The 12,853-nt window shown below is 47.0% G+C and overlaps 1 protein-coding gene across 1 annotated transcript in view; it reads left to right on the top strand.

Annotated features, from left to right (window-relative positions):
* Positions 1-4,359, top strand: part of LOC308609702 (CD99 antigen-like) — a 28,206-nt gene extending 23,847 nt beyond the window's left edge. The window contains exons 8-10 of the mRNA XM_081223421.1: positions 1,473-1,586; positions 2,540-2,596; positions 3,863-4,359. Of these exons, the coding sequence (XP_081079547.1) occupies positions 1,473-1,586; positions 2,540-2,596; positions 3,863-3,888 (197 nt within the window). The 3' untranslated portion in view covers positions 3,889-4,359. The remainder of the gene's footprint in view (positions 1-1,472; positions 1,587-2,539; positions 2,597-3,862) is intronic.
* Positions 4,360-12,853: the final 8,494 nt, after the last annotated feature.

Genomic DNA, 12,853 nt, shown 5'->3' with positions numbered 1-12,853 from the left:
CAAATGCTGTTGGAAAAATGGCACCGATAGACTTGCCTGGCATAGGGTGGCCACAGACCTTCAATTTGTTAAAAAAAAAAAAAAAAACAGGGCTCCCCTGGTGGCGCAGTGGTTGAGGGTCCACCTGCCGATGCAGGGGACGCGGGTTTGTGCCCCGGTCTGGGAAGATCCCACATGCCGTGGAGCGGCTGGGCCCGTGAGCCATGGCCGCTGAGCCTGCGTGTCCGCAGCCTGTGCTCCGCAACGGGAGAGGCCACAACAGTGGGAGGCCCGCGTACCGGAAAAAAGAAAAAAACCACACAGTATCCGTGAAGTGCACTAGCATGAGGTCTACCTGGTACCGACGGGATCTGTATTTTAAGTTCAGTCGCCCTTCCAAAGTGCCCTAAGAAGGAACGCCATCCATATTACCCAGGGTCCTCCAGAGAAATGGGACCACTAGGACGCATAGAGATGAGTAGAAAGACACGTATTATAAGGAGTTGGCCCACATAGTTACAGAGGCTGAGAAGGGCCTCGATCTGCTGTCTGCACGCCGGACACTCAGGGAAGTGGCCAGTCAGTCCCAATGCAAAACACCGAGAACCAGGACAGCGAATGGCGTAGGTCCCAGTCTCAGTCCAAAATCCCAAGAAGCAGGAGCACCAATGTCCAAGGGCGGGAGAAGATAGATGTTCCAGCTCAGGCAGAGAGCAAATTGTCCCTTTTTGATCTAATCAGACCCTCAATGGATTGAACGATGCCTGTCCATGTTAGTGAGGGCAAGTTGCTTTACCCAGGCTAACGGGTTCGAATGTTATTTTTTTCTGGAGACGGCCACATGGACACATCCAGAAATAAAGTGTTCCCAGCTGCCTAGGCAGGCCCTGGCCAGTCCACCTGACACATACGATGAACCATCCATCACACCATCCTTCTTTTTATTCATGGGGGAGGATGTCTTGTGCACCTGCCGTGTCAGGAAACAGCTGTAGATGTGGGACGGATGCAGGTAGTTTTAGAATTCTTGATGGTGGCTGGAAACCCCATCACCGTAGAGCACATGAGAGTAACGAAGAGGTCGGTGACTTTGATTTTTCAGAAGGTACATGAAGAGCCGGGCATCTGGCTGCTTGAGGTCACACGGCCTCTGAATGGTCCCCGCTCGGCCCCCTTCCACTGTGGATTTGTCACCCATCTGAGAGCTTCCTCACTGAGCTGGGAGGACAGCTGAGCTGGTCCTAGTGGTGGGGAAGAGGTGGGGTTTGACATCCCACTGGGAGCCAGTTCTTGGATTAGAAACAGCTCGCATAGTAAAATGAATTCTGACGTGGCTCTGGAGTGACAGTCCCTCCGTGGTTACCTGGGGCCCCGCCTCTCAGGCCTCAGCCCCATCCTCTTCCTCCGGGCAGGGCCGCCAGCCCCCGGCCCCGTGGTGCGTCCGCGAGGGTTATGAGTTTGCCTGTCATGGTGCCCTGTGCTTCCTCCCACAGCCGACTCCCCGGGGGTGGTGCCTGGGATCGTCGGTGCCGTCGCGGTCGCCGTGGCCGGAGCCATCTCCAGCTTCATCGCCTACCAGAAGAAGAAGCTGTGCTTCAGAGAGAATGGTAAGGCATTCACCACCGCGTCCTTTCCATGGGGCCTTGCTACTTTGAAAACCGTGCTTTCTTTTAAAAAAACTAAAAAGTAGAACTCAGGTTGGCACGAAACACGTGGAAGGCGGCCGATGGGGGTCCTGAAGTCGCTAGAAGACTGGGATCTGACTTTGTGGCTTTGATCCCAGCGTCTCCTGCATTTAGCCGTGTGAGCTTGTGCAAGTTACTAACCATTCCATGTGGGGGAGCGGGCGTTCCCATAATGAGGACAGATGATAGTCTGCGCGTTAGGATTTCTGTGAAGGTCAGCAAGGTCATGTGTGAAGGTCAATAAGGTCACGTGTGAAAGTCTTGACAGGTTGCCGGACAGAGAGTGAGTGTTGAAGAAATGTTAGCTCTTCGATTCATTCATTGTTATTTACATGGACCGCCGAATGCCACCGTTACCAGCCCAGAGATCGGAATTCCATCATTGGGCATTTTGGGACTTTGTACTCAAATGCTAAGTTACTTAGGATTCGTCCTGACGTCAGTGAGTTCTACTGTTTTGAGCACAGTTTATGTTTGTGCATCTCTGGAAGGCTCTGTCTAGGTCTTGCTTTGAGAACCAGCGAGGGGTGGGTTGCGATGTTTGTGCATTTTGAATTCTGTTGCCTCACACCGTATGCTGGGAGGTCGTTTCTGGGGGCCGGCGGGGTGCGGCATGGTCCTTTTTGCGTTGATGTATGTGTGTTCGAAAACTTTTGGAGTAGAAGTTGGGAAATAAAATGATAGACTGGAAAAGCATGGGAGAGAACAAACCAGACCCCACGAGGTGCCTTTCATGCCCTGATGACCAGGGCGGTCCTCTGCTTGGGGGCAGCAGATGGGGATAGGAGGTGGGACGCCAATTCAGCTTGAGAGTGACCATCAGGGTGCGTTGTCTCGGTATTCACCCTCCTGGGGCGTTCTGTTCTTGCTTGCAGCTGACCAAGCCGAAGTCAACATGGAGAACCATCAGGGCACCAACGCCGAGCCACCGGGTAAGAAGCGACCCGAGTGGCCCCCTCCCGGCCCCCCGCGGGTCTGTTTTACCTGCTCTCACCACTGTCCTGCTCAGATTCTTGGATGGGATCCTTTGTGTCTCGAAGTTTTCAAGGGGGTTCTCTGGGGAGATGCTACATAGACTTTCTGGAGCTTGAGGCTTCTGATGAGACCTAAGTCTGCTTCAAGTTCTCTTTAAATGTTGGCTACGAGAATTTTCCAAGTGTCGCCCCATTGCCGCATGGCCGGAGTCAGCAGCTGGCCGGCGTGCATCTTCTGAGATGCACCTTTTGCAGCATTTTCACGTGCTGCGGTCACTTTTACAGAATCCTCCCAACCTGGTGGAGAATTGGACCAAGAGGAGGTGGTGCAAATTATGGAAACTTCTCAGGGCCAGAGGTGGGACGTTCAGTGATTAGAACCACTTCTGAAAATGGCAGGAAAACACAAATTATGTGTCTATACACCTGTGTGTGTTTCTTTCTTTTATTTGTGTATATATGTGGAGACCCACTCCTTTGCCCAAGCAAGGCAACATGTATTGCACAGGATGCCTGTGGAATTGACCTAAGTTTTGGGGTTTGTTTTTTTTTTAAGTTTTTGGCCACACCCCACGGCATGTGGGATCTTAGTTCCCCAACCAGGGATTGAACCTATGCCTTCTGTATTGTAAGGCAGAGTCTTAACCACTGGACCACCGGGGAAGTCCCGAGATTAGTTTTTAGTGAAAAGCTAACATAATTTTAATTCTAAAAATACGGACTTTTAGAATGTGTCTAGCTCATTGCTCTTTCAAATAAGGGAAAGATGTATAACATGAGCTCTCCTTTTTTGCGAAGGAGACCTCCAAAGCAGAAATGAACTGATCCGAAAATCTCAGCCCTGCATTGTTGTAAATGAACCAACGCCGTGGACCCTCATTTACAGAATTATTTATTCTGAAATTTGTACTTTACAGACATTTCTTACCGTCTCAGAGAAGTCGCTCGTAGAGAATGCCTCTTCTTAGTTTCTGTTTTTCCCGAAGTGTCCGTTTTTTCATAGTGACCGTTGCCTCGTAGTATGAAATTTATTGAATTGTTTTTTTCTAACCAGTTAGATTTCGTTTTTGCTTTCTGTCAGCAGGGAGTTTTGAGCACACTTCTATCTTTTGTAGAAATAGAGTCACCCGCTTCTGGAATTTTCCACCTGCAGGTATCCGCATGCTTGTCGGGGCCGCTGGGGATGCTGTTTCAAATCTGTTCTTGTGTCTTGCTTCTCTGCAGTTCAACAGACCCTTCTGGAGAAATAGAAGGTCGGCAACCAAGTGATTCATAGCAGAATCCCGAGCTGGCCTGCTGAGCCTCTCCGAAGTTCGCCTGCAGGGACGGAGCGGAGCGGCCCCGCCGGGAACAAGCCCAGGCTTGTCCGTGCCTTTGCTCAACTTGGGATTCCTAGTTTTAACCTTGAGGTGCGTCACCACCACCGTGCTGGGTGGGTGAGATTGACTTGTGATGAGTTTTACCTCCAGAGGGGAATTACTGTGTGCTGTGAAAGGCTGACTGACCAAGTCCCCATCATTCAACCCCACTGAAGTTCCCCAAACAGAAACTCCAGGCTGTTTACAAATTGCCTGTAAATTGAATGCGTCTGAACCTCTGCTGACGTTGACCTTTTTGTAGAGTGAGGTAAGCCTTCAGCGAGTTTCCTCAAAAGTTCTTCCATTTATTAGGATTTGTTTTTTGTTTCCACACCAAACTAATAAAAAGAAATTAGAAACCAAGTACTTTTTACTTAATGTTTTGCCATGGGGTGACTTTTTAAAAAGGTTGTGAAACTAGTGGGATGGATCCCCTGTTCCCTCTTCTGGGGCTGTAAGATAGACGGTCACCCTAAGTGTTCACTCTTATAACATCTTGCAATGAACGGAATGGCTACTCTTCTGGTAACAAACGATGACTTTTCCACCTTTAGAAGCATCTCCCCCATTTAGGACAGCGCACGCACCGCACAGCGTCCAGAATGCTTGCTTTTATACAAAAGGGCTTTGCTTGGATTTTTGTGTTCATCTCGGGAAGTGCAGAAGCCCTGCTGTTGCAGATGGGCTGGACCTCACCCATAGACTACCCTCCATGGAAATATTAGTTTCCAGTGGCACAGGCTTGCCTCGTCTAAAGCTCTTAGGATGGTAATCCAGAGCAGTGGCGTTTTCCTGGGAAGACTTAATCTTGTCACGGATGATGGTGTAAACAACTGTTGTGTGTTTCACATCAGCCTCTCCAGGTTCAAAGGTATGACGTTAGCACACCTGCGTGGGCTGCCTTCACAAATCACCTAACTTGGGAAAGGGCTGCTACGAAGTATCAGTCATGAATTCTGGGTCTTTCTCACTTCTGAAGCTCAGAAACTCTGCCCGTAGATTGAGGGGTAGGCATCTGAGCCAGCCCCTGCTGGTTGAGGACTCAACCCCTCACCACGCCCGTATCCTTTCTGTGACCTCTCCTCACTGCATTATCTAAAAGCGTTTGGAGTTTCTTTCTCAAGGTATAGCTGGAGACCATCATCTGGCTATTCAACTTGTTCTGTCTTTGACACTATGATAACTTTTGAGTATATGAAATGGCTTAAAAAAAAAAAGGATTGGCTATTTATCATATCCATCATTGCTTCATTCAACAAATACCTATGACCTGGTGTGCACAGTGGTGAACTTGACATTTTGGATTCTACAGGATGGAACACAAATAAATGTCATCCATCAATGGATGGGGTCAGCCAGTTGTCAAGAGCTGAGGGCCAGATTAGTCAATATGCTTGGGTTCCCTCGCTAACTGGCTCAGAGCACCTGGTTACAAAGGTCGCAGGGAGCGTCCATATTCTCCCCAATGAGTCATCATGGGTTGCCTTTGAGGTCAGATTGTGCACACTGACTTGCTTCATAATAAGAAAAAATGCATAAAGTCTTTTTGTAACTCTGAATAACATTGGCATTTTTATAAGCATTGCAATCATACTATAAGCATAAATGCCTCATTAAAGAAGAGAAGAGTGAAACGATGGGCATTTTTTTAAGGATATGAAATTATGACTCGTTCATAAATAAGTATACATTTAAGAAATATGTCATCTAGGCTTTTCTTATGGATGGTGAATGTACATTGTTGTAGACTCAGTTTAATTTCATGTTCACATTAAAATAAACATGATTTTATCAAAGGTCTGTCTTTTGAAAAATTGAATTTAAATTATGTGGCTTGGATCATTAAATACTTGGCACAACAATTGCTTTTTAAAATCATTTTGGAACTCCCATATGAAGAAATCACAGTCCAACAGATTTTGAAATCGACATAAAGATTTTATTTAAGGGCCAGAGGGAGACAATACCAGTGGAGGATTTGTTATAAGTCTGGGTCATAATGGATTTGATTAACCCACTTAAGCTGTGACCAAGTTTTTGCTGTCAAGATGCTGCAATGAATATCTCTGTAAGCACATTTTTGTGGCTCTATGCAAGTGTGTGTGTTGCATTAATGCCTGAAGTTGGCTTTGTGAGGAAAAAAAGCATGTGCATATTTAATTTTTATGGACACTGCCCAGTCATCCCCCATAGAGGTTGTGCAAATTCATGATACCGCCCAGCGATGTCAGATCTGTCTCCTCACTGCCATGCAAACTTTCTGATTGGTGCCAATCTCTAAGTTGAAAACTGATAGCAAATCAACTGCTTTTACATTGCATTTCTCTTAACACAAGTGAGATTGAGAATCTGTGTGTGGGGGACCCATTTGCATTCCATTTCTGGGGGAAATGAATGTGCCTTTTGCCTATGTTTATATGTGTTATAGGTCCTATCCTTATTGATTTGTAGGAGCTCTTTGCATATTAAAGATATGACTGTGAAGTAAGTAGCAAATACTCTTTTTCACTCTATCCTTCATCTTTTATCTCTGAAGTGATATTTTCCCCCCATTCATTTTTATTATTTTTGCACAGTGAAGTTAGTTAATGGTTTCTGGGCTTGCTGTCATACTTCTAACACTTTTGTGGGGTTTTTTTACATTAAAATATTTGATCACCTAGGAATGCATTTCTGTAAAGGGAATGAGGAAGCGATTCCTTGGTATTTAGTTTTTTAAAAACCGCCATGGGATAATCCCATTATTCCCAAACCATTTATTGAATAATCCATGTTTTCCCACTGATTTGAAATGCAGTTTACATCATCCACTAAATTCCTGGACCTCCCAGGGGAGGAAGTATTTCTTTATTTTTTTCTGTCCTATCAGATCCTTTACAGAAAAAGGTTGGTAACACCTGCTTGAATACATAAAATACCTGTACTTCAAACTGCGTTTTGCAGGGTTCAGGCGTGGTGGAGCAGGTAGTGGCTATTTTGCACCCGTTTTGCATCCACAAGGATTTCCAACAACTGCTGTCCCAGGTCAGTGCTTGCCTCTCCCACACCCATGCCTGAGAACGAATCCCTGCATCCGTCATTCTGCTTAAGAGATGCCCAGGTACAGCCAGACGCACACTTGTCCACATGTGATTGGACCTCAGCTCTGCCCTCAAGCAGGTCCCACGGGGCCACAGGCCACCTGCTATCGGTCTCCTCTCTTTATGTCACCCCAGGCCCGTGTCCATCCTCACGACCCACCTTCCTGGAAACACCCCAAGCCCCAGGTGTAACAAGTTAACCTGAGGCGTCCCCACCAGCCACTTCTCACCCTTCCTGCCCCTGGGAGCTCCCAAGCACTGCCCCCTGTTCACCAGCGGGCGTCCAAAGAAAGGCATTGGGGATCTGCCTACTCAGAAAGCCCCTGCGTCTCCCAGCACACATAGCGCCATCCCCTGCCCCAGGGCATCCTTCCTGTGACCCTCCTCTCTGTGACCCAGCACTTCCTCCTTGTCAGCCTGGGGGAGGTTGGAGCAGACATTTTTTGTTCTCCTTGCTTTTTCTCCTTTCACCCAACTTTTATGGGGCCGATGACACTCCTTGAACAATGTGGGTCTTCCCCAACCTCAGGTAGGGCAGGACGGTGGAGGTTTCCCTGCCACGTTGTCTGCTGCCAAGGGCCAACCTCGAAGCAAGAACAGCCCTGTTTGTCTCACGTCTGATGGTTTCACCATGTTGTGCAACCACGGCCTCTATCTGGTTCCAGGATATTTTTATGAACCCCAGAGGAAACTCATCAGGCGACTCCCTGGACGAGTGTCCTGGGGCTGCTGTGACAAAGCACCACAGATGGGGGGAGGGGAGCTTAAACGACAGAAATGTGTTTTCTTGCAGTTCTGGAGAACAGAAGTCCAAGATCAAGGTGTGGGCAGGACTGGTTCCTTTCTGGAGGGTCTACGGGAGAATCTGTTCCAGTCTCTCTCTCAGCTTCTTGTGCTGGCTGCCCATCTTTGATGTTCCTTGGCTTATAGATTCATCACTGCAATCTCTACCTTTATCGTCACACGGGGAGACAGTCATGTCCAGTTTTCCCCCTTAGTATAAGGAGGCGAGTCATTTTGGATTACATCCCACCTGGCTCTACTGCAGCCTTGTCTGAACTAATCCCATCTACAGTGACCTCGTTCCCAACACAAGTCACTGTCTGAGGTATTGCAAGTTAGGACTCCAAACTATGATTTTGTTGCGGGGGGGACACAGTTCAACACATAACCTCCCCCCTCCCCCTCCCCCCAACCCCTGGCAACGACCAATATGCTTTCTGTCTCTATGGGCTTGCTGGTTCTGGACATTTCATATAAAAAGAATCACACACGATGTGCTCTTTTCTGCCTGGCTTCTCTCACTGAGCATACAGTTTTTGAAGTTCATGCATTTTGTATCCTGTGTCCGAGCTTCATTTTTATGGACGGGGAAATTGGAAGGAAGCCCCTTTCCAACCACATCATCTGCTCTCCTTGACGGCTGTACGGACAGTTTAGGATTTTACACGCAGTTTTCCTTAGAGTGTTTTCCTACACACACACACACACACACACACACACGCACATGCACCTGTGTGCATCAAAATGATCCATCTAAGTGACTGAGCTTTATAAACAGGTAAAAGGAAAAAAACCCAAAACACCAGATGATCAAGAAAAATATATGCACATTTTTAGATGCTCCCCAAATGCAGAAAATGTCAAGATTCGTTTCTCCTTTTAGGTCTGTTTGGCATCAAACCAGCCTGTCTGGGTATTTAAAAACTGCTTTCCCAACCTGGATAAATTTTTTTTCTTTCTCATGCACTTATTCCGTGTATCAGAGAGATTCAAAGCCTTCTGCAAATGTTAACCTTTTATTCTTCCCCACTGCTTAGAGGTGGGTAGCTTGTAAGGGTTACCCCTTACATATACATATAACCTTATATGTTACATGTACATATAACCCTTACATATACAACAGGTATATGGATACATGAGGCCCTGTCACAAGCCTTAGGGCAGAAAATAATAATAACAAACTGGGTGAAATTAGGAATCATCACTGGCCTCAGTCACCAGACCATGTTTCAAGTGAAGGTTTAGAGAATTTGAAAGTTACAGCAAAAGGCCTCCAACTTAAGTAATGTACGTTCACCATTTTTGCTGTTTTTTGGTGGAACAAAATCCAAATGAAACAACAAAGGGGGACATTTTCCAAAATCAAATGGAGCTTGAAAGCAACATCTGTAGATCTCTTTGAATTGCATCGCAGGGTCTTGGAGGGGGCTGAGCAGTTAATTATTCCAAATCACACCCGGGACCCTCTTCGTGAGCGGTTGAGTAGTTCTTCCGGGGTAATGAAACACGGTGATTGTAGTAGTCTTCTTGTATGCTACCTCTGCTTTGACTTTCAATTCTTCATCATTCTCTGCATCTCCGTGGCTGCCAGACAGCCCAGTTTTGTGTTCCCAGAATTGCTCTTACAGAAAATGCATTTTTTTTCTGCAGGTCAGCGACAAGGCCCTACTGTATAGCACCGGGAACTATATTCAAACATCTCAACATCTTTAATCATTAGAGAAATGCAAATCAAAACTACAATGAGATATCATCTCACACCAGTCAGAATGGCCATCATGAAAAAATCTAGAAACAAATGCTGGAGAGGGTGTGGAAAAAAGGGAGCACTCTTGTACTGCTGGTGGGAATGTGAATTGGTACAGCCACTATGGAGAACTGTATGGAGGTTCCTTAAAAAACTAAAAATAGAACTACCATACGACCCAGCAATCCCACTACTGGGCATACACCCTGAGAAAGCCATAATTCAAAAAGAGTCATGTAGCAAAATGTTCATAGCAGCCCTATTTACAATAGCCCGGAGATGGAAACAACCTAAGTGTCCATCATCTGATGAATGGATAAAGAAGATGTGGCACGTATATACAATGGAATATTACTCAGCCATAAAAAGAAATGAAATTGAGCTATTTGTAATGAGGTGGATGGACCTAGAGTCTGTCATACAGAGTGAAGTAAGTCAGAAAGAGAAAGACAAATACTGTATGCTGACACATATATATGGAATTTAAGAAAAAAAAATGTCATGAAGAACCTAGGGGTAAGACAGGAATAAAGACACAGACCTACTAGAGAATGGACTTGAGGATATGGGGAGGGGGAAGGGTAAGCTGTGACAAAGCGAAAGAGAGGCATGGACATATATACAGTACCAAACGTAAGGCAGATAGCTAGTGGGAAGCAGCCGCATAGCACAGGGAGATCAGCTGGGTGCTTTGTGACCGCCTGGAGGGGTGGGATAGGGAGGGTGGGAGGGAGATGCAAGAGGGAGGGGATATGGAAACATATGTATATGTATAAGTGATTCATTATGTTATAAAGCAGAAACTAACACACCATTGTTAAGCAATTATACTCCAATAAAGATGTAAAAAAAACCACGTTGTAATAATGTAGAATGGAAAAGAATCTGAAAAAGAATATGTATATGTATAAGTGAATCACTCTGCTGTATACCTGAAACTAACACAACATTGTAAATCAACTCTACTTCAATTGAAAAAAAAAAGAAGAGATTTGCCCCAATCTATAACCACCTCCAAGACCCCTAGTGGGTTTATCTTCACATAAGGAACCCGTCTCTGTCCCCCACTGATTCAAAGCGCAACGGTACCCCCCTTCCCTGCCACCTGCAGGACACAGACCTTCAGTTGCACATGGAAGTAGCAAAATCAAGCCCTGATGTATTGTCACTTCATTGCCAGGGGACCCAGCCCCAACCCAGACTCAGGACGTTCACACCCGGTATGTCCTCCCTGCCTTCTCCCGCAGCAACTTTGTGTTCACTCTTCACGCCTCAACTCCAATATTTGAGGGTCTTGAGTCTGGGGTTCCCAAAGCACATAGACTTACTTGAATGATCGCCCTTCATGGCAGTTAAGGTGTTTTCTGTTTGTTTGCTTGTTTTTTAAATTTATGTATTTATTATTTATGTTTGGCTGCGTTGGGTCTTCGTTGCTGTGCACGGGCTTTCTCTAGTTGCGGCGAGCGGGGGCTGCTCTTCATTGCAGTGCGCGGGCTTCTCATTGTGGTGGCTTCTCGTTGCGGAGCACGGGATCTATGTGCGCGGGCTTCCATAGTTGCAGTGCGTGGGCTTAGTTGCTCCGTGGCCTGTTTGTTTGTTTTTAATCCTTGTGTCTTTGTTGTCAAGGGAACCTTGACTCCTTATGGCCAGAACTGGTGTCTTAAGCCCCACTGTAGCCCTCAGATCATGGCACCCGGGCATCAGGGAGAGTGAAATAGCAGGTGGAAGACGGTTTATACGTTGCCCTCTCTGTGCTTCAGTTTGGGGCTGCATTAGTGAGCTCGGGCTGCCAAAATAAATATCCCAAACAGAGCAGCTTAAACAGCAGACATGTATCTCTCCCAGTCCTGGAGGCTGGAGTCTGAGATCCAGGTGTGGGCAGGGCTGGTCCCTCCTGAGGCCTCTCTCCTGGGCATGTAGACGGCCGGCTGTCTCCTCCCTGTGTCCTCACTGGGTGGAGAGTTGTCTGGTGTCTCTTCTTACAAGGACGCTAATCCCATCATGGGAGCCCCACCCTCATGGCCTTATTTAACCCTAATCACTCCCCAAAGACACCACCCTCTAACACCATCCCATTGGGGGTTATGGCTTCAACAGATGATGTGTTGGAGGGACACGAGCATTTGGTCCACACCACTGGGCGATGTGCTCAGCACCCCCTAGAGGTGGTCCCACAGAAGCCCTGGGTCCCCCCTTTCTACAATGTGCCTTTGCCCCACCACTTCCTCAGCCTCCACTCTCCATCCCTCCCCTCCTCTTCCCTTCCTACCCAGCCTCTAAATTCAGCATGAGGTGGGACTTCCCTGGCTGTCCAGTGGTTAGGGCAGGAGGTGCAGTTTCAATCCCTGGTCTGGGAACTAAGATCACATATGCTGGTATAAAATAAGAGAAGAGGGCCTCCCTGGTGGCGCAGTGGTTGAGAGTCTGCCTGCCGATGCAGGGGATACGGGTTCGTGCCCCGGTCTGGGAGGATCCCATATGCCGCGGAGCAGCTGGGCCCGTGAGCCATGGCCGCTGAGCCTGTGCATCCGGAGCCTGTGCTCCGCAACGGGAGAGGCCACAACAGTGAGAGGCCCACGTACCGCAAAAAAAAAAAAAAAAAAAAGAGAAGAGAAAATCAAATCAAATCAAATCAGTGTGAGGCTACAACCCTCCCCAGAAGCCTCTAGGACACAAGCTGGGTGCAGAGCCTCCCAGGAGCCCCCCAGCCTTGGTGTGCTCCCCCATATTACCGAACATTACACTGCAACTCTCTGCTCCTCTTTGTAAACAACTTTTCTTTCTCTGTCTCCACATAGCCGGCATCTAGCCTGCCTCTCTAACTCAAAACAGCTGTGTGTCAAATGTTTGTTGAATGAATGCACAAGCTCATCTGATGTCCCACACTGTGGAGCTGGAAACTCTGGAATTTATAAATCCGGTGCTTCCACTGCTGCATAGCACAGGGACATCAGCTCGGTGCTTTGTGACCACCTAGAGGGGTGGGATAGGGAGGGTGGGAGGGAGATGCAAGAGGGAGGAGATATGGGGATATATGTATACGTATAGCTGATTCACTCTGTTATACAGCAGAAACTAACACAACAATGTAAAGCAATTATACTCCAATAAAGATGTAAAAAAATTTAAAAATAAAAGAACCTACTGTATAGCACAGGGAACTCTACTCAATACTCTGTAATGGTCTATGTGGGAAAGGAATCTTAAAAAAAAAGAAAGAGTGGATATATGTATATGTATAACAGGT

The sequence above is a fragment of the Mesoplodon bidens genome (assembly GCF_964165515.1).
Source record: "Mesoplodon bidens genome assembly, chromosome: Y".
Taxonomy (NCBI): Eukaryota; Metazoa; Chordata; class Mammalia; order Artiodactyla; family Ziphiidae; genus Mesoplodon; species Mesoplodon bidens.
Note: the sequence above shows the minus strand (reverse complement) of the source record. Positions and strands in the feature narration are given on the sequence as shown.